The sequence below is a fragment of the Cricetulus griseus genome, chromosome 6, assembly GCF_003668045.3.
Source record: "Cricetulus griseus strain 17A/GY chromosome 6, alternate assembly CriGri-PICRH-1.0, whole genome shotgun sequence".
Taxonomy (NCBI): domain Eukaryota; kingdom Metazoa; phylum Chordata; class Mammalia; order Rodentia; family Cricetidae; genus Cricetulus; species Cricetulus griseus.
This window is the reverse complement of record NC_048599.1, coordinates 136,933,836-136,959,692: the sequence shown is the minus strand read 5'-3', so window position 1 is coordinate 136,959,692 and position 25,857 is coordinate 136,933,836. Positions and strand designations below refer to the sequence as shown.

Genomic DNA, 25,857 nt, shown 5'->3' with positions numbered 1-25,857 from the left:
ACTTAACTTTGAGGGCGGGGAGGCGGGGCTTTGGACGGGGAGTGAAGAGGAGGGGCGGCTCGGAAGGGCTGGATCTAGTGCGTCCGCTGCGCATGCGGCGTCTACGTGTCCCTTTCGGCTCCCCGTAGCCGCGCCGGCGCAAAGATGGCAGCGCTGACGGGTGCCTGGCCGCTGCGCCGAGGGTCGCGGGAGCAGGAGCGGAGCCACAGAGCCTGAGACTCGAGGCCGCTCCCACCGTCGGGCCTCGGCTTGTGGCCGCGCCTGCTCCTGCTAAGGGGGAAGCCTGGGCCGGCCGGACATGGTGCGAGGCGCGCTGCGCTACTGCTGCCGCCGCTGAGCTCGCGGGCCGCGCCCGGCTCGCACGTCCAGCAGGAAGATGTTCTCGGCGTTGAAGAAGCTGGTGGGGTCGGAGCAGGCCCCGGGCCGGGACAAGAACATCCCCGCCGGGCTGCAGTCCATGAACCAGGCGCTACAGAGGCGCTTCGCTAAGGGGGTTCAATACAACAGTGAGTGCGGGCCGCGCCGTCGGGCATGCCGGGGCGGCTGGCGGTGCCTGGGCATCCACCCAGCCCGAGGGGGCCTGGGGAGAACCAGAGGACCGGGGGTGGACGGGGTCCCTGGGCTCTGTATAATGGTCGCCCCTTGAGGGTCGTCACCTCCCGGGAGACCTGCAGAGAAGAGCTGTGCAGCGACACTGGCAGCGCTGGCGGAGCAGCGGTGGAGGACCCTGATTGGTGCGGGTACCCTGCCGAAAGAGACCATTACATAACGCGAGGGTGCGCGCGCGGGTCTGTGGCGAGCGGTTCCGTGCAGCCTGCCTCCCCTCCGGACCCCGGCGCCTGCTCACACTTGAGGCTCCTGGAAGTCGGTCTTCTCTGGCCTTGAGCCGTGAGATTTTTTGTTGTTGTCCACTTCGAAACCAATTTGCAAACACTATCCACCACTCCACACATTCTCCCCCCCCTTTTTTTTTTTTTTTTGAAGAAGAAGGGTTTTGTAAGGGTTATATTTTTTAAAAATTCCAAAAGGCACTAAGTAATTGCATCCTTGGCCCCACAGGAAGAAAGGCCCGCTCAACCCTTCGTTATAAATTATGTATTATGCAGCTGGAAGTAGACCGTCCTCTTGACCTCTTTAGAGTTTTTTCCATTTGGAGGTTCTTTTCTAGGCAATCCCCTGTTCCAACACTGTTTACTTCTCAGCCATTTGTATACTGCTAGTCTTTTGACTCACATCCCCCAACACACACTGCTCACTTTAATCGGTGTCTTACAGGGTCAGTGGTATTTGTGTGATTTTGTAACATTATGAAATGTATTAGGATTTTGAACACGTTTCAAAGCAAGCATTTCATACAGTGTTAACTTGAAAGTTTGTATCTCTCTTGAGATACAGAAGAGAATATTGAGTCGAAATATTAAGAGGTTTGTGTTCTTTGGAGTCTACATCTTTTGAGATTCCTTACTTAGTTTTATATAGTATTGTTTGAAACCTAATCCTAGAAATTAGAAATTTTCTAATTTGGGAAGTTTCTCTCTAAACCTCCTTCCTACTGGACCCGCCCCCTGGTGGTCCTGATAGGAGGGACCCAGAAGAGCTGGTCTGAAATCTCTTATTTAGAGAAACAAACCAGCTCTATAATAAATACAGATGCACAATTCTTTAAGAGGCACAGTTAACTTGATGCTTTCCAAGCATTCAATTGTCTGTTACAGAATGCTGTCCTCCAGGGGCACAATCCTTTTTCTTCTAAATGTGTCAGAATAATAAACTCGACAGAGCGTTGGTGGCACATTCCTTTATTCCCATCACTTGGGAAGCAGGGACAGGTGGAAAGAACAAACTCCAAGAATTCTAGCATTTTAACATACCACACAGATCATTGTGCGTTGTCTGAATTTAAAAAGCAAAAGGAGGAAACTATAACCAGAGTAAAGTGACCCTATTCTAAGAAGCAGCGCTGAACTAACAACCCCCTTGGTATTCCACACACTTATGCCAGAATGCTGCTGAACGCGAGATCAGTGTATGATTGACAACTTGCTGAGCAAATATTCTTACAAAAGTAAATACTGAAGGGTGTTCTTTAGATAAATGGAACTTAAGCTGAAAAGATAGGCATGGGACTAAAAAAAAAGCAAAGGAATGAGTCCATATGTGGTAAACCCTAAATAAGCAGCGATTATAATAGTCACCAGTAATAGTGGTTTTTATGAGCATTTTTTTTTCTTTTTCAAAATACTGAAATAGTTGGGAGTCAGCCTCTAGTACAGAATAGAGTCAATCAGAGTTAAAGCATTTACATTTGCAGGGGACTAGTCCAAAACAGGATATTACTATGTATATAGAGTTTTGGCTGTCTTGGAACTCACTATGTAGACCAGGTTGGTCTCAAACTTGTAGAGACCTACCTGCCTTTGCCTCCCAAATGCTGAGATTAAAGCACCACTGCAGCTGGCATGGCATTCAGAAATTTCTTAACTTCAGACTATATTACAGTAAGTGTGAATGTTAAAAAGTGTATTACCCCTGTTTCAAAAAAAAAAAAAGTGTATTACAACTCTTCCAACTATATGCCAGGCAAAATGAGGAAACGTTTTTTACCCAACTTAATAAAAGGTAAAGTTGGCCTGGAGGAAACTACAATAGTAACTAAAAAATACTATTTTAGCCAGGTGGTGGTGGCACACGCCTTATACCCAGCACTCAGGAAGCAGAGGCAGGCAGATCTCTCTGAGTTCGAGCCTGTCTACAGAACAAGCTCCAGGATAGGCTCCAAAGCTACAGAGAAACCCTGTCTTGAAAAACCTAAAGCAAACAAAAAAAAACCCTGTTTTAAAATTTTTATTGGCGGGATGTGCATGCCTTGGTGCGTACGTGGCAATCAGAGGACAGCTTGCAGAAATTAGTTTTCTCCTACCATATGACTCATGGGGATCAAACTAGGGCTGTTAGGCTTGGTGGCAAGGGCCCTTACCCGCTGAGCCATTTAGCCAATCTCGTCATCCCCCCCCTTTTCTGTTATTGGAGATTGAGCCTAGGTTCCCAATAAGCTAGTACAGTACTGCTGAGCTATATCCCCAGCTCCAAAAAACTATTGAATAACTCCATTTCTATTAGCAGTCACAATGCAATCAAATTTGGTGAGAAAAAATTCCTCCAATTGGGCCATATGGTCTTTGAAAGCTACATTTATACAGCAAAGGGTCGGAATAAAAAGTTGGAAAAGGAAAGTTGGCAGAAGACTGCCCAACTATGGCCTGGTCAGCGGTAGCTGCAGTAATGTCATCCAGTGCACACTTTGAGGTGAAGAGAATGGGCTATGGTAAGGGAGGTAAGGGTCTGTATTCTGTTTTTGTTTTGAAATAGAGTGTTACTATTCTCAAACTGTTGAAATTGTATGTTCAACTGGTCTTCCTATCAGTGCCCTGAGTAGCTGAGACTACAGGCACCTACTTCTATACCCAACTCTTGGGTTTCTTATTCTCCATTGCTATACATGGGGCAATCAACCTGTAAAATGTAAAGATTTAGCATTCAGGCAGCAGAGGCAGGCAAACCTCTGAGTTCGAGATCAGCCTGGTCTACTGTAGCTCTGCAAAGAGGGGAGAGGCATATAGAAGTTCAGTTTATGGTCAGTTGGCCTGTTGCTTTGACCCTGTGGCAACATATCATTGTGGGAATGCATGATGAAGCAAGACCACTCAATTTGTGGCAGCCACAAATTGGTGTAGGGAGAAAACCCAAGTCCTACTATTGCCTTCAAGGCATTACTTCAGACCCCACATGTTTTTTTTTGTTGTTTTTTTTAACCTGTATGATGTGTGGTTTACCTGCAGGTACATCTGTGTACCTCATGCTCTGTGGAATGTCTGTGGAAGCCTGAAAAGGGCATTGGATCCCCTGGAATGAGGGGCAGTTGTAAGCTGCCATGTGGGTTCTGGGAATTGAAGCTGGGTCTTCTGGAAGAGGCTTTTAACTACTGAGCCATCTTCTAGCCCCAGGTTCCACAATTTAAAGCTGACCTACCAGCATCATGTTAAGACCAAACTTAACACACTGACTAGAATTTGGGGGGGAATTTAAGATTCAATTTCCAAATAGTTTGAGTCCATGAAGAAATTACTTAGAAATTAAAAAGTACTTTCAGTGGGTGTGGTGGTGCAGGCCTTTGATCCCAGAGGCAGAGGCAGGTCTGGTCTCCATAGCTAATTCCAGGCCAACCAAGTCTACGTAGAGAGACTGTCTCAAAAGAAAGGGGTTAGGGGGTCTGGACAAATAGCTTAGGGGTTAAGACACTGGCTGTATTTTCCAGAGGACCCAGGTTCAATTCCCAGTACCCACATGGCAGCTCACAACTGTTTATAACCGCAGTTCTAGGAGATGTGACACATTCTTCTCCTTAAGATCCTGCATGCACTTGAGGCACATGAATTCACATGATCACACATACATACTCATAAAAAGTAAATTTTTTTTTTTAAGGTAAAACACATAAAGAATCTGTATCTAGGGCTGGAAAGATGCTCCGTGTTTAAGAGTGCTTGTTGTTTTTCAGTGGGACCTGAGAGAGACTTTATTGGAGCTTACAGTGGCAGCAGGCAGGTGGGCATGGCTCTGAGAGCTTATGTTTTATCCACAAGCAGCAGGCAGACAAACTGGGCCTGCCACTGGCTGTTGAAACCTCAAAGCCCAATCCCAGTGACAAACCTCCTAATCTTCCTAATCTGTCAAATATATGCACCTATGGGGACCATTCTCATTCTAATCACCATAAAGTGGTGGGGTTTGAGGGAGGAGGTAGCCACATGAGATCAGGCACATCCCTTGAGTCCAGCTGAGCTATGAGGCCAAGGCTTCATATACTGTAGAATGGTTTAGAAATGAGGAGGGACTTGACTGCAGGCAGACCAGACAGCCTAGGAGAAGCAGGTTGGCAGAGGAACCCACAGTTTCTCCTTGCCCTACCTCTTTAGCTTCCACATCTTTCTAGACCCTTTCCTGATCTGTTCCTGGAAGTCTTACAGACAGGCTGGAACTCCTGCCCTTAAAGGTGTTTTTAATAGTATTATCAGCCCTCTCCATGTCCCATGGGGCTGCCCAGGAAGCACCAGTCTAACATCTATGCCTTCCCTGCCCATGTCAGTGTCCTCAGTCATTCATGACTCTTGTCCTACCTACCTAAGGTGTCAGTCTTCTCAGCCAAATGCCAAGCCTGTGCCTTCTCCTTTGCTCCTGTTCCTCCTGGCTTTGTTGACAGTGTTAGTTTCAATCTGCTCTTTATTACTTTTCAAAAGATCCAGTAGTGACCCTCTCTAAAAAGTATCCCATTCACTCCATTCATGGAGTACATGCCTATCTATGCCCAAAGCAGCAGACCTTCTTGAATTCAGACCTGGTGCACAGTGGAATGAGTGGTGTAGGATACAGACTTACACAAAACTGCACCAAAAACATCAGTATTATGAGAAAAACAAGTCAGTGAAAAACCAAATACAAGGGTACTGTCATGGGCCCTGCTCTTCAGTTGGTCAGGTGAAGTCTATGCTACCCAACCCTGATCCTGAGGGTCCCTGTAATCCCTCAGCATATATGACTCTAGGGAAAGCCAGGACCAAAGGAAGTCCTCTGGTGCTACCTCCTGCCATCAGCCCTGGCTTCTGTTCTTGGTGCTACATTTTTGCTCACTGCTAGGCACCCTTTATACTTTGAGAGGATCTGCCCAGCCAGAATTGACCTGTTGGAGAGCTGCTGGCATCCTCACATGTTCTTCCCTTGTATGCCAGTTACCTGAGAAAAATATTAATTCAAGGTGAGATAGTTAAAAGTTTTTAAAGTATGACTGATTAATCTTCCTTTCTCTTTTCTCTTTGCCCATCCTTGCCCCAGTGAAGATTGTGATCCGGGGTGACAGGAACACTGGCAAGACTGCTCTGTGGCATCGACTGCAGGGCAAGAAATTTGTGGAAGAGTACATCCCCACACAGGAAATCCAAGTCACCAGCATCCACTGGAACTACAAAAGTGAGTTCAGCACCCCTTTTCACCCTGTATAATATAGTATCTGCCTTCCACCCTGGTATCTGGAAGGTACTTTCTGAAACAGAGAAAATAATACCCATCTGGGAGGCTCCAGTAATTAGAATTGCATGTGAGCCAGTCAGTGGTGGCACACTCCTTTAATCCAAGCACGCGGGGAGGCAGAGGCAGGCAGATAGATCTCTGTGAGTTCTAGGCCAGCCTGATCTACAGAGCAAGTTCCAGGACAGCAAGGGCTGTTACACAGAGAAACCCTGCCTCACAAAACAAAAACCTGCATGTGAATCACCCATTAGCATTTTGAATCTGTAAAGTTCCTCCTTGCTCATGCCTCAGGCCCAGAACACTCATAGTTGCAAGTGAAAAAGCAAAAATATACCTTCAAAGACTAGAATTCCCTGATCCCTCTAGGAGCAAACCCACCCATGCACATCAACAGCACACATACCTGCTTTGCCCCATAGGAGTGCATGCTCTGAACCCTGGCAAGTGCTCATCCCTGGAGAACAGTGTAACTGTTTTACCCCTTCCTTCCCTTTCTGGGTCCTGAGGTGTCTTCCCCATCCTTTCCACTCCCTTAGCTCCTAGGACATCCAGAATGGAGAATTGTTGCTGAGGACGGGTTGAGGAGATAACAGGAACTGGAAAACAGTTTCTGTTCTCATGAGGCAACTCAGGACTAGCAGTATCAGAGAAAGCCTTAGGAAACTGAAGAACAAATGGCCAGGCGCATGGAGGGCTAAGGTGCAGGCGGCAGGGCTGTAGCCAACCTGGACCTACTCAGATGGTCCAGCATCAGTGCTCCAACCTCTAGTATTGACCTGCGTTCTGCTGAACCCTCACTGAATACTGGCCAGTCAGACGAAGAAGTGAGGTTCCGGAGAAGTGACTTGGACAGCTGCATTGTGTTTTTATCTATCTAGGGTGTGATCATCCACTAAGGTACCTGGAGTGGCCCAGGGACGGGACCCACAGGCTGCTGAGAGTGATGGCTTTGTTTGTGGGCTAGTAGATGCATTCTCATGCCAGGGCCTGGAAGAACTGCCTTGCAAACCCTGCAGCACATATTGCAGAGGCCCCAGGAAGCTAGTGATACCAGAATGTCCCTGACCCCATTTGGGAGCCCTGAAGGGGTTGTAATGCTAGGCACTAATCTGAGAGTTTTCCTTGTTTCAGCCACTGATGATGTAGTGAAAGTTGAAGTCTGGGATGTAGTTGACAAAGGTAAGGTACATTTTCTCCTTAACGTTTGATAAAATCTAAACATGGCCCCTCCCTCTCCACACACACCTCATTTGCATGTCCTCAAGCCCATTACCTGTGGACTGTTCTCCCTCGAGTCCGATGTCCTACTTAGCCCTGTCACACAGAGCCAGTTGTGATTCAGAGACATGTCACAGGCACCAGTTATATCTGTTCAAGAATATGGGAAGTTTGGGTTTGCTACCAATGATTAATGTCTAGGTTATATCAGAGTCCCTGTCTGACCCCTTCCCTACCTGATCTAGGTTCTGGGTCTTGGTCACTCCCCTCCCATGTCTGGCAGGCATGGTAGATGTACAATAGTGGACCTATCACACATACTTTGTCATTTTGAGCATTGGTCACTGAACAGCTGACCATTGGGAGATATGGGTATGCTTAAAACTCTGACCCATATGAAGCTATTCCCTCTTGTGTGTTTCCCTTAGTGACTGACTCATGGTCACACTGGTCCCTAGAGCCTTAGTGGTTTGGCAGCTCTGCTCTGAGAGAGACAGAAAGTAGCCTGGGTACTCAAAAGATACTACCTGTCAGATACTCTTTTACTAGGTGATGGCTTAATGCCAGCCACGTTGTTTGACCATGATTAATAGTCCTCTAATGAGAACTCGTTTTTCACAGATAGATACCTACAAGGCTCTTGTCTGACTCTGGTCCAGTGTATAGCTACCTTATTCTACCTTCTGGCACTGGGGCAGCTCTGATTATTGAGATGGATAGTCTAAGTGCAGTGCACCAGCGCTGTAGAAACATGCAAGACTGCACCATGGATCAGGAAGGCTATGAGAGGCAGGGACAAAGTCAAGTGGAATGAGACAGCACCTTAGTTTGGTCTAGGATATCATTCAAACAGCTTCTCCACAGGAGTTTTTTTGTTTGTTTTTGTTTTTTCCTCACAAGAAGCTTTAATGTGGTTTAGAGGAAAGGCAAGCTGAAGTTGCATGTTGTTGTTTCAGCCTAGCTGTGTCATCCATGTGATGGAGGTTAGGGATCTATACATAGCATTTCTTAGAGAATGGGTCACCAAGTCCAAGTACCTAAATAGACCCAGCCACACGGAGACCTATTTTCTTCTAAACCTGCAGAGGGCATCAACAGAACTCCTTAGAGTGCCCTCATGACAGCATCTGGTCTCATTCTTATCTTTTATTAGGTTATAAGTTCCTCTGTGATCCTAGGGGTGAGAGCTCTGGGGCTGACAGTGTGTGTGTGTGTGTGTGTGTGTGTGTGTGTGTGTGTGTGTGTGTGTGTGTGTGTGTGTTCACATGTGCATGCATGCTTGCACACTAACATCAAGCAGGCACAACAACATCACCTATTTTGCTTCTAACTTAATAGACCTCTGATCTCTTACAACTCCTTTCTTTGTATCTCCAGAACTATGGTTTCTGGCACAGGGTGTGCTTTCTCCTCCCTCCTCAGCCAAATTCCTTTTGAGTATGAGTTTGGATCAAGTGTTGAAGAACAGTTGAAGCCACTATTTTCTGTGGTTCCATCAGTAACACAACCTAGTTGGATCCCATCCATTGAGCCTCTGTTGATCTTGGTATTCCTGTGCACTTCTGCATGCTTGTGTGTGTATCTTTGGAGCATTAATAGGTGACCTGCTATCTGAGACCTATCATTAGATATACTGTGGGGGCAAGAGTCACAGCCACTCAAAGCCATCAGGTGGCTTAGGTCAGCTGTCTTCCACAAGCCATGAACCCATCAAGTCAGGAGACACTTGCTGCTGTTCCACAAAGGGGCCACCACTTTAGAACCAAAGTGCCTTCCTTGGTTCTTGCCTCAGCTCTTGTCTGTATGTCTTCACCTGTTTGGTGGTATGCACTATTCTAGTGATAAGATTTTTGAAGAGTATGGTCAGGACTTAGGGCTAGATATCAGATGGAACCATAATGCAGCAGCCTTAACCTCTCAGGACCCTTTAAAGTGACATGCTATGCCTTGAGCTGGCCCAGGAGCCCACGAGTCAGAGGTTGATACCTCTACTGCCCAGGAGCCATGGAGCACTTTTTTTCCTACTGTATTAGGCTCAAGCATCGTTAACCCTCCCACTCCCAAGTATCTACTCAGATCCTTGCTGTGATGAAATCAGGCTGGATCCCAGCAGGGAGAAGTCCTAACTCAGAGAACACCTGCATGCTCATGGCTAGTGTTACCCATTTACCATAGGGGTGGGAAGAAAGGCCCTTCTGCCTCCCACCCTCCACCAGTACCACCACACACACACACTCTCCCATGGTCCACAGTCTGAGTAGGGTCCATAAACCTTCAGATCTGACAGAAGTTAAAGCAGCTAAAGAGCTAGCGGACAGTGGCTAAGTTCTGCAGAAGACTGGGCAGTCTCAGCAGTGCTCACAGTACATGTTCAGAAGCTTTAAAAGGAAGGTTGATGGAAAGTAGCTCAACAGGTTTTTGCTTACTCTGGCCTTCCAGCTCCTGTCCAACACTTTGCTTCTGCCCCAAGCTGATGTAAAATGTTTGTGGGAAGTTGCTGATTGCACTAGAGGCTCCTGAGCTAAGTGTGGCCCACCTGCCATTCAGCCCATGAGGGGTTAGGCTGAACCATCCACTGCACCTGAGGGGGACAGAGGCTGACTCCCTAGGCTGATCTGAGCATAACAGGTGTTCAGATTGAATTTGGAGAGTGATATGGAGGTTGGTGTTTTAAGCAAATGAACCTGAGGTTATTCTTGGGCAGTATTTGTTTGCTATGGAATTCCCAAGGTTGTAAGTGGCTCATTTGCCCAGTTGGACATTTATATGTGAAAAGAGGGAGAGACGGTGATTTTGTCTTGTTATCTCTAGAGTCCAGTGTCAGACCCCAGACGGAACCTATGGCTGTCTGTCACATAAAACACTATGATAACCGTGATAGGCAGTGTCAGGCTGGGCTGGCCTTCCTCTTTTCTCCCGACATGTCAGTGCCGTAACAACAGAACTGTTTAGGGGATTCCAGATTTGGTCTCTCTCAGCTTTGGCCCAGTGGAAGCCCTTCACCTCACACTGTCTCCTATGCCTCTATGGGAACTGGGCTGTCATGAGGGACCTCTTTCCTCAAGGCAGATCTGGACTGGGCAACTTACTTCCTGGCCTGTTTATCAGCTGCTGAGTCCTGCACTTCCTATCCTCCGCTGGTCTAGCTGTTTCACACAGTTCCATATCTCCCAAGGCTGAGTGAGGGGCACTGCACCTGCCAGGAGGTTTTCTTAGGTTCAGAGGCTGCATGGAGCACAGCCCCACACATTATGGCAGGTAGGATGGGACAAGGAAGGATACTCCCCCACTTAGGCAAATCCTGGGCCTGGCAATTCCATTCCTAATTATTGTTTGTCTTTTAATAAGGAAAATGTAAAAAACGAGGTGATGGCTTGAAGACGGAGAATGACCCCCAGGAGGTGAGCCACACTGTCAGGTGGGTCTGTGTCAGTGTCCTGAGCAAGGTGCCCGTGGTCACTCAGGGTGGTCTTCAACCCCTTAGAGTGGGCCTCCTGAGATCCTAATCATTCTAGTTATGCTATAGATGCAGTAGTCACTGACTGTCCCTAACTACTTTGAAGACCCTGTGCTGCCAGGCTCAGATTTTAGGGTTACTGCTTAGGCTGCGTGCCCTGTGTGAGTAATGCCTGCTCTGTTTCACTCCGCAGACATCGCAGTGAACTGAATGATGTGAATGGCCTGTAAGGGGTCACACTTTATGTCTCTGTCACAGTGGCTTTGTCCACATCTTGGAGATGTGGCTCTGGCACCACAGCTGGGACTGGGTAATCTGTGTTTGCTCCCTGGAAGCCGTGGCACAGTGCACATGTTTGTGTGGTCCCTTGACACACCTTTCTGCCAGTTTTTTTTTTTTTTTTTTTTTTGAGAACTCTGCCCTGTCTTCTCCCCCAGGAAATAGAGGGCCTCCTTCCTCGTCGAGGCTGGAAGCTTAAGGGATACTTAAGCTCCTTGTCCCTTTTCCATGTGATGCGTGTTCTAGAACTCATCATGATTGATCAATATTTTTTAACCATTTGCATAATTTGTTATTTTTTTGGTTTTGGGTTTTAGACGTTTGTTGACAGTTTCACACATGTACATAGTGTACTCTGTTCCCTCCCTCCCTATTCTCCCAACCCTCTCCTACCCCTGTCATTCACTCCCTCCTTTCCCATTATTTCCCTTTTTGTGACTTTACACCAGGGCCTTCTGCCTGACCATATGTTTGGAATTATCCATTGGCATTTGGTGTGCTAACTAAAGATAATACCTACCCTTCCCAGGAATCCATCAGTAGCCAGTAGTTTAACAGGGGTAGGGCCCCATGAGAGCTAACCTCCCCTAACCCATGATTGCCTGTTACAGTTGCAGTCTTGTGCAGGCCACCACTGCTGCTGATAGCATTCCACGGTGCTCTTAGTCTTCAGCACTTAGATTCTTTCTGCTCCCATTATTTCATGATGTTCCTTGAATTTGGTTTAGGGCTATGCATTCAACTGTCATTTATTACCAACACTTTGAACAGCCAAAAAGAAAAGATTTTTTTTTTTTTATTTAGGATGAGAGTAGCATTTGTCTATGGATATATATATATATATATAATGCTTAGAATGCAGTTTGGCTCCATGCCAGTTTAGCTAAAGAATAGCTGTGAACCCACCCACCCAAGGCCTGTGACTTCCCAGCTATGGGGTTTGACCAGGTTTACAACACCATTGTGTTGTTTTTGTTTTTCCTCTGGAAGCCATCTCAAGGGGCAGCTGACAGCTCTAGCACTTGCTTCTAGGAATCCGAGGGCAGGCCTGCCCTGAAGAGATGGAACTTGCTGCTCCAGTTCCCACAGCTAACTTACGCACACCCACAAGTGTTTCCTTGTGTTTTTTTCACAACAAAATGACTTTTTAGATCAGAAAGGGCCTGTTCTGCATTTTGGGGGTATTTCAAGGTCCGTAGGTGTGGGACTTGGCCAGGGACACAGTCTAACCATTTCTTCCTATTTCTAGGCGGAGTCTGAAATGGCTCTGGATGCTGAGTTCCTGGACGTGTACAAGAACTGTAATGGGGTAGTCATGATGTTTGACATCACTAAACAGTGGTAAGAGGGGCATGTAGCTAGCAGTGACTGCATGCCTGAATTCATGTAGCACCATGTGATTCCTCTGTTGGTGTGGAGCTTCCTGCTGTACCAGCTGTGGACGAACTCCTTAATCTAGGGACTGAGGCATCTAAGCCACAAGATGGGTATAGATTCATACCTCTGCAGAGGGTAGGGGGTATTCCCAGAATCAGGTGCGTGTGCGCGCACACACACACACACACTCAGTAACTCACCAAGAAGACAGACCTAAGATTCATGACAACAAAGGACAAATAGCAAAAGTGAGCAGTGGGTCCATAGGTGCAGAGATTAGTTAGGTGCAAGCCTCCTGAGACACACTGAACTCCATTGAGGAAGGGCACTATGAGCAGTGTGCCCAGGAGACTGCATTACACATCATCATGAGACTGAGAGCCTTCCTGTCACCAACAACAGGAAAACACCCAAGAGGTTCCCAAATGCCCCAAAGCCTTGCTTGCTCTGTATACACTGAAAAATACTCTCTTAAAAACACTGTAGTAGCCAGACATGGTGCTGCACACCCCAGCACGTGGAAGAGGCAGGCATATCTCATGAGTTCAAAGCCAGTCTGGTCTAGAGAGTTCTAGGACAGCCAGGGCTACATAATGTGTACCTTGCTTTAAAAACAACAGCCTGGCGATGATGACACACCACCTTTAATCCCAGCACTCAAAAAGCAGAGGCAGGCAGATCTCTGTGAGTTTGAGGCCAGGATAGGCTCCAAAACTACACAGAAACCCTGTCTCGAAAAGCAAAAACCTACATTATAAGAAGGAAAGAAGCTCTGACAGCAGCCCATTTTAGAAGTAGCTGTGGGGATTCACCTTGTCTTTCACTCTGCTTTTAGTGTTCTGTTATAGTGTTAGATGTGTAATCTGTGTTAAAGGCAGAGAAAAGCATTCCATTCCATCTTCTAAGACTATCATTGCTGACAGCTGGAGCAGACCTGATACATTTCCTGACACCATACATGTGCTGACCTTAACTGCCTAGGTTTTGCACTTATGAATAGTCACACATGGAGGCTGGAGAGATGGCTCAGTGGTTAAGAGTACTGACTGCTCTTCCAGAGGACCCAGGTTCAATTCCCAGCACCCCCGTGGCAGCTCACATCTGTCTGTAATTCCGGGGGACTTAACAACCATGGCAAAACACCAATGCACATAAAATAAAAATTAAAAAAAAAAAATAGTCACACACTCATACACCAGCCTCCATCATGTTCCTTGGAGTGAAGTTAGCACTTTGCAGGTCACTGATTCTGGTTTGAGGGTCCTGAGCCCATAGATCCTTGGTAGCTACAGTCTACACTAACGTATTTCCTACATCCTTTGTGTAGTATTCAGAGGTCCAGATCTAGTCCTCCCAATCTTTGGGGATCTATATGCTTGCCTGGCAGGCTGGCAACTAGCACATGCTAGCTAGAATCCTGTCAGGGCTACAGGAGGCAGACTGGGCCACAAGCTCCCAGTTTAGCAGTACACATTTGTCATAGACATCCATATTCAAAGCTACACTCCCATCTCTGGTACAGAGCAGAGATGTGGGTTTTGCCTTTGTGGGTGATGGTAGTCTATTGATCTAGTATTTGGGACATGGCTTTACATCTGGACACTGCAGGCTCTTGTACGCCACTAAAGTGTTCTGTGACCTTTGCAGTCTAACTGCATAAGACCCTGCAGGTATCAGGATGTTACAGAGGGGCAGATAGTGCCCTTAAGAGCAAAGAGGACTCAACGCTTGGCTGAGCATCAGAACATGAGTTTGAGGCTGGGCCAGCTCAGGAAGGATGTGCAGATGCTTATTTGGGAGCCATGAGGCCTTGTGGGCCCTTGTGCTAACAAAACACTAGTTATTAGACCACAAGGATCAGTCATTTCTTGGTTTCTGAGATCTCTGACACCAGCATGTTTGGTTCAGCTAGTGCCTAGGAGGCAACAAACACTTCAGAGCCTAAGCACTGATTGTGAAGTTTGGAAAACATCAAATTCACACAGCTGCCATTACAGGCCAGTGAGCACACTTCAGGTCAAAGGATGCAGATCCACTTCAAGAGGATACACCAGCTGAGAGGCTGCCATAGTTACAGGCATGGTGCTTTTACATTGCTTTCTCTTGGGACGGAAGGTGGGTCATAGTCATTTCACTGGTTATGGGAAGTGTTTGTTAGTGAATTTTATAGAAATAAAATCTCTGTATAGCTTAGGCTAACTTGGAACTGACTATGTAGCCCAGACTGGCCACGGACTCATAATCCTCTTATCTCCGCTTTCTGAGGCTGGGGTTATTGGTATATACTGCCATTTCTGGCTTGTTTTGGGGGGGGGGGGGGATGGAGATTGAACCTAGGGCACTGTACATGCTGAGCAAGTACTCAACACTAAACCAAATCCCTAGCCCTAGTTGTCTTTACAAATCATTTGGAGACATTGGGATGATTTGTATAATGGATCTATAGGGCATTCCTACATTAGGTCAGTCTTGGAGAGACCAACAGACTTTGTAGGTGGTGTGGTTCACTGCAGAATAAATAAGGCCCTGGAGATAGACACTTCATTAAGGATACTTCAGAGATGGCATCCCTAAGGCAAGAGCCAATAAGTGGAAGTAGATGAGCTACAACCCTAGCCTCAGTGTGCCGCAGAACTGAGGGACATGTTACCCTAGGATACATTCAGTTTTGAATGATGCTACAAACAGGTGAGGCTCCAAGCAGTTTTTGTTTCCTTTTTTCAGTTTTTTTAATTTTGGGGTAGGAAGTTGTGTGATAGAGACCAGAGGACAGGAGTTGGCTCTCTCACTCTACCATGTGGCCCAAAGATCAAACTCAGGTCATCAAGCTCAGTGACAAGCACTTGTGTCTACTGAGCCACCCCACCAGTCCTTGAAGCAGTTTCATAGGGACCCAGACAGGTGGCACACCGATTAAAGGCAGGAGAGTGGAACACCTTGATTTCAGGTGCAGGAGAACCATGATGTCTGGGAGAGTCAGTGACCAGGGATGCAAGCTTTCTGCACTTGCTGTGTCTCTGAACCTTCCCTGAGGTGACATTTGCTCTGGGGAGTTAAACCAAAAGGGTAGTACACATAGCATTCTAAGGGTCACACAGCTAAGGCAAAACACTCTCCCTTTTTGAAGGACCTTCAATTATGTTCTCCGGGAGCTTCCCAAAGTGCCAACCCATGTGCCGGTGTGCGTGTTGGGCAACTACCGTGACATGGGCGAGCATCGAGTCATTCTACCAGATGATGTACGTGACTTCATTGACCACCTGGACAGGTGGGTGCTACCAGTTTTCCTCCTGTAAGGAGGTCTTATGTTCTGCCCTGATAGTGTTGGGGGAAGCTTATAGACACTTGGGTAGCAAACGCAGGTTCTCATCCTGTGTTGGAGATAAATTGTCAGCATCCTGGCCTAGGGAAGGGATTATGGCCAGAGGATGAGGAGCTCCAGGTCTCTGGTAATGCTGTAGAAGATATGCGGACCATATGCCAGGACTGGGGGGCCTGCTTGGCCCCCATCCAGTTCTTCTGACCACCCCAGAGGAGTCAGCTGCAGAAGGTCCTTAAGAACCTGCTGCCAGAAGGCAGCAAGGGAGACAGAACACCTTAGGCCTTAGGTGTGGCCCTTGACATAGGAGTCAAGCCACACTGCCCACTAAGTTCCTTTATCTTTCTTTGAAAACAGACCTCCAGGTTCCTCCTATTTCCGCTATGCTGAGTCTTCCATGAAGAACAGCTTTGGCCTAAAGTACCTGCATAAGTTCTTCAACATCCCATTTTTGCAGTTACAGGTAAGTGCTTACCAGGTAGGGCCGACAAGTGGGTAGCCATCATTTTTGTGGCTCTGCTCAAGGACCCTAACAGCACTCTTGGGCACCTTTTGGAAGTTGGCTACCAACATGTATCCAGTGGGCTGGAGACGCCACTCACAGTGGGCCAAAAGTGGGATAACATGTCTCGCTCTCTGAGAGCATCCAGAAGTTTCCATCTAACATGTACAGAGCCCTTATGCCTCTTTGGGACACTGACTAAAGTGCAGACCCCTTTACCAGATGAACATATAGCTATGGAGGTCCTAGTCACACAGATCTGTCTGTCATCAAGAGATAGGTTCCAAGACATGCAACTTCTGTGACTCCACATCAAATTCTGGGCTGGCTATACTCGGAATCATAGTCCTCTGGCCATCTCATGAAGAACAGATAACTTGCACCCTGTCTGAAGCATTTAGCCTTCCTGATGCAGCTGAGGCAAGTAGGGTGGCCTGGTAGGGTGAAGAGCTGCACCTACCCTGATTTTCATTGAGTGTTGTTCTTGGAATCTTTCAGATAAATAGAAGTGGCATAGGCTAAACATGGTGGCACACACCTGTTCCCAGCATTCAGAAGACTGAGTCAGGAAGATCACTTCAGGTTTAAGGCTATGTAGTGAGGCTCAGTAAGTGGAAGATTCATCTCAAAAAAGTTAAAGTGCTGGGCATGGTGATACACACTTGTAATCCCAGTACTTGGGAAGTAGAAGCAGGAGGATCACAGGTTCAAGGTTAGCCCTAGCTGTGTAACAAGTTCAAGACCAGCCTGGACTACATGACACCCTTTCTAAACACACAAAACACACACAAAAAAAAAAGCCGGATGATGGCAGTGCACATCTTTAATTCAAGCACTCGGGAGGCAAAAGCAGGCAGATCTCTTGAATTCAAAGCCAGCCTGGTCTACAGATCAAGTTGCAGGACAGCCAGGGCTGTTACACAGAGAAACCCTGTCTCAGAAAAACAGCAACAACAACAAAACAGAATTTGCAGAGATAGTATAAGATGGCCTTATCATCACCCAGTCCCCAGTGTCTCCTGTTTATGTTCTATATTTGTCAAGGTCAAGGAACCAGTCTCAGTCTATAAACTAAACCCAAAGCTCTATGTAGTTTCAGATCCCCCTCCCCGCCCCAGGACCCTACCCTGCTTAAGCTGTGGTCATTTTCTCCGGTCCTGAGGTGTGCTGTAGCTTCTCAGAACTAGGAGAGCAGCAAAGCTGAAAATAGAACAACGCTCTGGATCCTAAGCATAAGAACCGAGGACCAATTCTTTTTGGAACCAGGAACTGAAACAGCTTGGTGTGGGGTCTCTGGTGAATAAGAAAACCAAAGAGGTCTGGCTACCTTTCTGGACCTGGAGACCTGTAGCCTCCCCTGAGTATAGAGACCCTTCATACTTTATCCAATACACCAAACTCAGGAAAGTAGCCTTCCTTTTCTTCATCTCTGTCCTTTTGAGAAACATGATATTCCTGCAGCTGGGGTTATGCTGAGGAGCCATGGGTAGGAAGAAGAACAAACCTACAGGATCATAAGGAACTTGTACTAAAGGACTTCCGCTGAAGACTTCTGTTGTGAGACAAAACTTTTCCTGGGGTAGACAACTTGCCATATCTACTTGCCCCAGATGTATACAGTCTTCTATCTGCATGCAGATCTCATTCAAGGCCGTTGTGAGCCACCATGTGGTTGCTGGGAATTGAACTCAAGACCTCTGGAAGAACAGTCAGTGCTCATAACCGCTGAGCCATCGCTCCAAACTGAACCAATGAGTTTTATTGGGGTTACTTACAGAAGCAAAAATGACAGAAAGACAACTGTATCACCAAAGCCCACTCCAGTATAGGTCAACAGCTCATACAAGCTGGAAACCTGGAGTACTCTGCACAGCCTGTAGGCAGCTTAACAGGTCAAAGAGTATCCTTTCCAAGTGTCTTTGTAGCTGGTTTAGTCTGAGTCTTCTTTGCAACCTTTCTCCTCTGAGAGTCATCTTTTCATCTCTACTTCCCTCCTAAGGGGGATTCTCAGCTTTATTGCTTACTCAGGCAGGGAGGACCTAATGAATCTGGTCAGTTTCAGGGACTTCCTGAAGCTATTTTAAGTTTTTACCTTTCTACTTAGAGTCCTGTAATATGGAATGTTTCGATCTTGGAGGAAACTGTTACATAAAACAACTCACACTGCTCCACTCTATGAAAGCTTTACCACTGATTCCTGCCAGGGGAGACAGATGCCAGGATAGTCATTGGTGCTAGAAGCCTAAGCTGAGATCCAGAACAACATAACTTTCCTCCATGGTTATTTGCAGGGAATATGATAGCTACTGTCTGCTGGCAGGATGGTGGGTACCTAGAAGTAACCATGGATTGAACCATTCCATCTTGAAGGGGCTGGCTGCTCTTCTATAAGATGGCAATTCAATTCCCAGCACCTGCATGGTAACTCAAAACTGTCTGCAACTCTATCCTCAAGGGATTCAAAATGCCTTTCTGGCTCTGTACATGGTACACAGACTAAATGTCTATATACATTAAACAATTTTTCTAAAAATGACTTTGGGATGTAACTCAGTTGTTAGATACTTGCCTATTATTCATAACACCCTGGGTTCAGTCCTTAGTGCTATATAAGCCAGGTGTGGCACATGCCATAATCACAGCAATAGGGAGGTGGAGACAAGAAAGAAAATAAATTTTGCACCATCCTTAGTCATATAGCAAGTTCCAGGCCAGACCCAGATACAACAGACACCATGAGGCTGAAGAGATGATTCAGTGGTTAGTAAAGCCTGCTGCTCTTCCAGAGGACCTGAGTTCAGTTCCCAACATCCACATTGGGTAGCCAACAGCTGTCATAACTCTAGCTTCAAGAGATCCAATGTACTCTTATAGATCTGGGCATTCAAACATGTGGCTTTCACTCAGACACACATATGCACATAAAAATAACAAAACAAGTCTTTTAAAAAAACTATAAGACCGGGTGGTTGTGCACACCTTTAATCCCAGCACGCTGGAGGCAGAGGCAAGTAGACCTCTTTGAGTTCAAGACCACCCTGGTCTACAAAGTGAGTTCTAGGACAGCTAGGCCTACACAGAGAAACCCGGTCTCAGAAAACAAACTATAATTCCAGAATTATTCAATTACCAGTTATTGGTCAATATGCAAAGTCAAGTCTAAATAGACTTATATAGGGTATTTGATGTGGCTGTCTAGGTTTTTCTTGGTATATCACATCTTTAGTTTTAAATTAGGGCCCTCATCTGTCTGTGATATGCCTGCTTGTCCTGAGTATTGATCTGCCTTATTCTCATGTATTTCTATTTTGTCAAAATATAAAGACCAGATCTCTTGGTCTTTAGTTACTCCCACTTTTTCCATTTGGTTTATTTGCTCTGTGATGGAAAGCACTTCCAGTATAAGCCTGGGGCATGCTCTGTCCCGGGGCCATGTTTCTTGTGATAGCACTGTCTAGTAGGGCCTTTTCCAGCTAAAAACGCAGTCCTGTTTCATATCCTGTCCCCTCACATAGCCTGGAAGCTGCTGTATTTTAAGATTAAATCTAAATGCAAAAGACATGGTAACTGAACCCACAGGCTTGATCTGATCAGCTTTGGTCATCATACTAGAAGTGTACGGTTTGCCCAGTATGTACCTGGCAGAGTTTATCACCCTAAGTTCCCCATGGGGCTCCCCAGATGTCTTAAGCACCTATTGCCATGATTTTGTGACCTTGAGAGGCCAACAGTAAGTTCTAGTGACAGCCCAAGGTATGATGTGGAAACAGAAGGTTGTGCTTTCTGGTGTGGCTCCACATGACTGACCTGTATCCTCCAAGCCACACAAGCTGACTTGGGATCCAGCCAGACCTCACAGGAAGAGGCATACTCAGCTATGTCCACTTCCTCTACAGAGGGAAACACTGCTGAGGCAGCTGGAGACAAACCAACTAGATATTGATGCCACTCTGGAGGAGCTGTCAGTGCAGCAGGAAACTGAGGACCAGAACTACAGCATGTACGTGAGCCAACATCTACAGATATGCAGGCCCTGGCTACCCTGATGGGAAGGGCGGGTACTGTACTGTATTGCCAGTGGGCCCTAGTAGTCCACAGATAGGAGCCAGATGCCAAGCTTTGGTCTGTACCTGTGAGGCAGTGGAGAAAGCACCATATACATGGGTGGTAGGTCAGTCAACCTGAGTATTCTTTAGCCAAGCCCTTAGTACTCAGGTGGAGCAATGTGGGGAATAGCTGAGTAACATGGTACACCAGCTCATCTCAGCCTCTTAGGACAGGTACTCCATGCTATTACCCAAAGCCCTTCCTGTTCACCGATTGAGGTTTTTAACTATTAATGTGAATTGCTTAGTAAAGCACTTGCCTAGAACAAGTGTATTAATACTGTGAATTGAGCTATGCTGATCTTGGGGACAGTTTCAGTTTCCTTACAGACCCCTGAGTTCTTGCAGAAAGTGAGGGCAGATAATCCTGAGGGTGGGCTGTATTGGCTCTGGCACTCTATACCCCCAAATAGTTTGGAACCATCAGAACCTACATCTGGTATGGTTCCTACATGTGGATCAGCACAAACCTGTGGTTAAAGCAACTACACATGTATGATTAGCAACTCTACCCCACTGGCAAATAACCAGCCATACCTGCCTCTTGGTCACTAGTTGGGTACTGTTGACAGCCACTGACCTACCCAAACCCTATAAAACAGTTGGTCCTGGTTGACTCTGGTCATTCATCTGTGCTGTGAGACTCAGTTCCCCAGGCAGGTACCAGTATAAAGGGACAGGATATAAGCAAGGCATTAGTCTGGGTACCAAAGACTGTGAGGCAGCTGATTGGCAGGCAGTCCCTATCCTCTGCTTAATAGTATAAATGCAAAAGAGGCACTGATGGTCAAAAGCCTTGGAGAAAGAGGTCCAAGAGAAAGCCAACTTCTCACTCCCTATCCTTTTGCCCCTCCTAGCTTCCTTGAAATGATGGAGGCTCGAAGTCGAGGCCATGCATCCCCTTTGGCGGCCAATGGGCAGAGTCCATCCTCAGGTTCCCAGTCTCCAGTTGTGCCTCCAAGTGCTGTATCCACAGGAAGCTCCAGCCCCAGCACTCCCCAGCCTGCCCCCCAGCTGTCCCTCAGTGTCTCCTCCACCTGTCCCCAAGCACCGTCTCCTGCACCCCCTTTGGAGGCTGTGCCCTCCTCTGTGCAGCCTTCAGCCCCAGCCCCAGCCCCAGCCCAGCGTCGCAGTATCATCTCTAGGCTGTTTGGGACCTCACCAGCTGCAGAAGTGTCCCCTTCACCTCCAGGTAGGCCTGGGAGCAGCCCTCTGAACATGTGAATTTGGAGCTAGCTTCTGGTATCTTGAGCCTCACATCCCTCAGAGACTGGAATGCGGTTCCTGTGTCCCTAATAAGCTCCTCCCTCATGGGCCAGCTGCTGCTGTTTGGACCTATGATCTTGAGTCAGGGTGCATGAATTGTCAAGTCCTAGTCCTACAGACTCAGTTTTGAAGCTTTCCTATCATGGGGCCACATAAGGAAGAAACGGCATTTCTCTACAGAGCCAGCTCCAGCCCTAGAGGCCCCAGCAAGAGTCCAGAATGTTGAGGATTTTGTCCCTGAAGATGGCCTTGATCGAAGCTTCCTGGAAGACACAACCCTGCCTAAAGACAAGAAGAAAATTGGAACCAAAGGCCCACAGCAGGATAGTGACAGGTAAAGATAGATTGATGGAGCTGAGCACAGGGTCTACCTCAAGGGACTGCCAACACAGCTTCCCCATCCCATTTATACCTGGATCTCCAAGACACTGCTGGGGATTGTGGAAAGCCTTTCTTTGTGCTTGCTGGGTTGGTGTCTAGCTTTAAGGAACGAAGGCTGAATTCTGACTGGAAAAACTGAGGGAAGGGCTGCTTAGATTAATCACTGCCACCCTGGGGTATGTAGATAGCCAGCTCACCATGGAGTGGGGCAGTTTATGCCCACAGCAGACTGGAGAACACTGGGCTGGAATCTTCCTAGGACAGCAAGAACCTTGGCAGATGGCCCAGCAGGGACAGAGGCACTCTGAATATATCCTAGCCCATTCTATGTGTAGGGCATAGGGAAGGCCACCTGGGTCTCTCCATATGGACCCAAACAAGCAAGCCTTGGCCAGGTGTGGCTTCCTGTAGCTACCCCTTCCCACAAACCCCATCTGTCTTCTAACAACACACTAAAACCTGTGTACAGCCAAGCTCTAAGATCACTCTCTCTTGCAGATCAAATGTTGAATGACTGTTAGCATCTCCAGCATCATCATGTTCAATGGAGCCAAGGGATTCCCTTCCAGAAACAAATAGATTCAAGGCTTCTAGCTGGGCTCCTCTCCCACTGATTCCCTCATTGGCCAGCAGCAAGGCAGTGTTGTCCTATTATTCCCACCTCTATTTAGCAGCCCCTGTGACAGCCCAGAAGGTCTTGTCAATAGAATATGGTACTGTAGACAGGGCAGCTCTCCAGGCAGTGGGGTAGGGAATCATAGCCCCCCTCGAACTTCTGATTGCCTTCCCCCTCTTTGCAGTGATGATGGGGAGGCCGTAGGAGGGAACCCAATGGTGGCTGGTTTCCAAGATGATGTGGACATAGAAGACCAGCCACATGGCAAATCCCTGCTGTCCTCAGACCCCATCCCCAGTAAGAACATCAGTCTTTCCAGTGAAGAGGAAGATGAAGGACTGGCAGGCCACCCCAGAGTGGCTCCTCAGCAGTGCTCAGAGCCTGAGACAAAACGGTATGGGCTAGGGTCCTCGGGGTATGGCCAGCTGAGATAGTGGCATCCTAGGGTGGCCTCAGAACTCCTGACATTTCTTCTTATGTGAAGGACTTCCACCAAGGCCTCACATCTACAAAAGAAGGGAGCTCCCACCCGAGCCATACCCTCATGGTCCGATGGTCTCACCACTGGCTCAGGGACTGACCTCGGCAGTACCAAGCCACCTACTGATGGCTCTCATAGACCTCAAGAAGGAAAGGACAAGCAGGTGTCGTCAGAAAGTGATCCTGAGGGGCCTATTGCTGCTCAGATGCTGTCCTTCGTCATGGATGACCCTGACTTTGAAAGTGATGAATCGGACACGCAGAGGAGAGTGGTAAGGACAGTGGGAAGCTCAGCCTCCATCCTTCCAGAGATAGAGGACAATCAAGGTTTGTTTCCCAGAGCAAGGTTTAAAGAGAGGCAGGAAGGAGAGTATTCCTGGCTCCAGTGCCCCAGAGACACAATCCCTTCTTAACATGTTTCTGAAGCCAGCTGGAGGAAGTGGACAGGAGTCCATGGGTGGGTGTCCATTGTCCACATGAAGGCCCTGCTGATCTGGGTCAGGTTAACCCCTTTCTACCCCACACCAGCCCCTAGGTTCCCAAAGGGACTTGCCATCTTGCTTCAACCCATGGCAGTTGTCAGGACAATAGGCCTACCAACTACACACTCTCTCTCTCTCTCTCTCTCTCTCTCTCTCTCTCTCTCTCTCTCTCTCTCTCTAGGGGGGTTTCCCAGTAAGAGAAGACCTCTCTGATGTGACCGATGAGGACACTGGCTCTGCCCAGCCACCCCTACCCTCCAAGCCCTCAGTCTCTGCTTTCAGACTGAAGAATGACTCAGATCTCTTTGGGCTGGGCCTGGAGGAGACAGGACCTAAGGAAAGCAGTGATGAAGGTAGGAGGGCCTGGAGCTTGTCCCTCTCCTTGGAGCCATGTACAACTTGGAGGTCCTTATCCTGTGGTAGTTCAGGGACCTGCGTTAAGAATTTTAGCCTGCCTACACATCATAGCTATTAGCTATAAGAGTCTCTAGAATGGGAGTAACTGTCACAACAGATGGCTTTGCCCAGACAAGCATATGCCCAAACCTAACATCTGCATTGTGGCCCAGAATTGCCATCCAAAACTGTCACCCTGTTCATGGTTCCCTATGTATCCCTCTCTGTGCCAACTGCTCTGCCAACATTCCAGGCCTTTGAAACAGAACTATTTCGGAAAAAAAAGATAGCTGCCTAGCAGATGTGCTTGGAACTGCAGCCCAGAGACAGCTCAGCCCCAAAAGGAGGGGAAGAAATTTCCTCCCAGGCTGGTTCAAGACTCACCAGCACAAAAATAGATGGGAACCCCCTAGATTCCCTGTAGGACCAGGTCTCGTTGGGAATCAGGTATCTGTAGCAGCCTCTGCCTTACCATACAAAGTGGTTACAGGTAGGAGCTCAGCTGTCTTCCTTGTGCAGATAAAGACAGCAAACTTCCCTCAAAAGAGAAGAAGAAAAAGAAGAAGAAAGGCAAAGAGGTACATGCCCCGCCCACCCCTAATCTCACAACTAGTCTGGACAGTCTTGGAATGTGGGGTGTAGCCTTGTGGGTTGTTCATTGACTCTAGATCTTCTCTCATGACCTTCAGGAGGAAGAAAAGGCTACAAAAAAGAAAAGCAAACACAAGAAGAGCAAGGACAAAGAGGAAGGCAAGGAGGATCGGAAGAAGAAGAGGAAGCCCCCTCGGAGCAAGGAGCAGAAGGCTGCTGATGAGCTGGAAGCCTTCCTGGGGGGTGGGGTCCCTGGCAGCCGCCACCCTGGAGGTGGGGACTATGAGGAGCTGTAGGCATTCCAGAGGAGCTGATTGTCCTGGGAAGAGAGGAACTGCTAGTGGGTGATTTGGGGAGGCTGCTGCCTATGTACCCATGTTCCCAGGACCACCCTGTCACCTATGTCCCCCAGCCATTGTGTCTGCCCTCATGTGGTCTGGCCCACTCTACATTGATTTTTATGCTGGAGACCTTGGTGGTGGTCAGGCCCTTGGGTCAGGCACTGCAGGTGCTGGGCCTCAACCTAGCATAAGCCTGCTCTGCAGGGAGGGAGGGGACAGAACAGAGTTGCAGCTGGCTTGGTGAACCACCTAGCCCTCCCCAGATAGAGCTGCAGCCAGTCCCCGGTGTTTCTCAGGGATGTGCCTGGGGCCGAGAAGGGACCCACCAGGGTCTGTTTACAGAGGCAGGGTGTGGGACTGCTTGGCTTCTCAAATGTCCACCACCCAGCCCCACTCCTGCTTGCCTTCCTGAGCTCTCCCAGAGCCATAGCATGGCTTGGGTTGTGGGCCTTCTTCCCCATGGATCCAGAGTAGTGCAGGGTCATTCCCTGAGCACAGATGTGTACTCGGGAGGGTGTGGCAGCATCTGCTACTGCAAAGTGGCCCAGGCCCCGCACTGGGTAAGGCTGGCAAGAGAACACAATGTACCACCTCTCCTGTGGGAGAGGCACTAACAGCTTGCCGTTGTGCCAGCTGCGCCTCTGCTTGTTGAGCACCTGCGCAGGTGAGCCTAGAGGGCACCTTCTTAAGACACTCCGCCCAGACTATAAAGATCTCCGATTTTACTGTGGTGTGTGACTGTTTTCTGGTTCCCTAAATTGCTTTAAGATGAGGCCACCCACTGGGTAGTGGAGTTGCAAGCTTTTAATCCCAACAGAGGCAGGCAGATCTCTGTGAGTTCCAGGCCAGCCTGGTCTACAAAGCTACACAGAGAAATCCTGTCTCGAAAGAAAAGAAAAGAAAAAAAAAAAAAAGCTGGGCGTTAGTAACCCACGCTTTTAATCTCAGCACTCGGGAAGTAG

The 25,857-nt window shown here is 47.8% G+C and overlaps 1 protein-coding gene across 4 annotated transcripts; it reads left to right on the top strand.

Moving 5' to 3' along the window:
- Positions 1 to 153: 153 nt before the first annotated feature.
- On the top strand, positions 154 to 25,622 carry Rabl6 (RAB, member RAS oncogene family like 6). 4 transcript variants are annotated; one of them, XM_027422907.1, is made up of 15 exons: positions 154 to 506; positions 5,890 to 6,024; positions 7,216 to 7,263; positions 10,651 to 10,703; positions 12,288 to 12,379; positions 15,543 to 15,683; positions 16,092 to 16,197; positions 20,133 to 20,236; positions 21,200 to 21,534; positions 21,789 to 21,942; positions 22,790 to 22,999; positions 23,090 to 23,357; positions 23,749 to 23,920; positions 24,483 to 24,541; positions 24,653 to 25,620. In XM_027422907.1, exons 1-15 carry the CDS (start codon positions 377 to 379, stop codon positions 24,848 to 24,850), a joined length of 2,205 nt encoding a protein of 734 aa, XP_027278708.1. In that variant the 5' UTR covers positions 154 to 376; the 3' UTR covers positions 24,851 to 25,620. The 4 variants fall into 4 exon arrangements, with proteins under 4 accessions (XP_027278708.1, XP_035301936.1, XP_035301938.1 ...); XM_035446045.1 differs by lacking the exon at positions 7,216 to 7,263; XM_035446046.1 differs by lacking the exons at positions 154 to 506; positions 5,890 to 6,024 and adding an exon at positions 10,411 to 10,560 and having other exon boundaries at positions 7,227 to 7,263; positions 24,653 to 25,622.
- The last annotated feature ends 235 nt before the right edge of the window (positions 25,623 to 25,857 follow it).

Excerpts from the sequence above, each read along its gene's own strand:
- Rabl6 (XM_027422907.1), top strand. The coding sequence starts at position 377 with ATGTTCTCGGCGTTGAAGAAGCTGGTGGGGTCGGAGCAGGCCCCGGGC. Across the intron at positions 12,380-15,542 it reads TTTGACATCACTAAACAGTG|GACCTTCAATTATGTTCTCC; the intron begins GTAAGAGGGGCA and ends CCCTTTTTGAAG. Across the intron at positions 16,198-20,132 it reads TCCCATTTTTGCAGTTACAG|AGGGAAACACTGCTGAGGCA; the intron begins GTAAGTGCTTAC and ends CTTCCTCTACAG.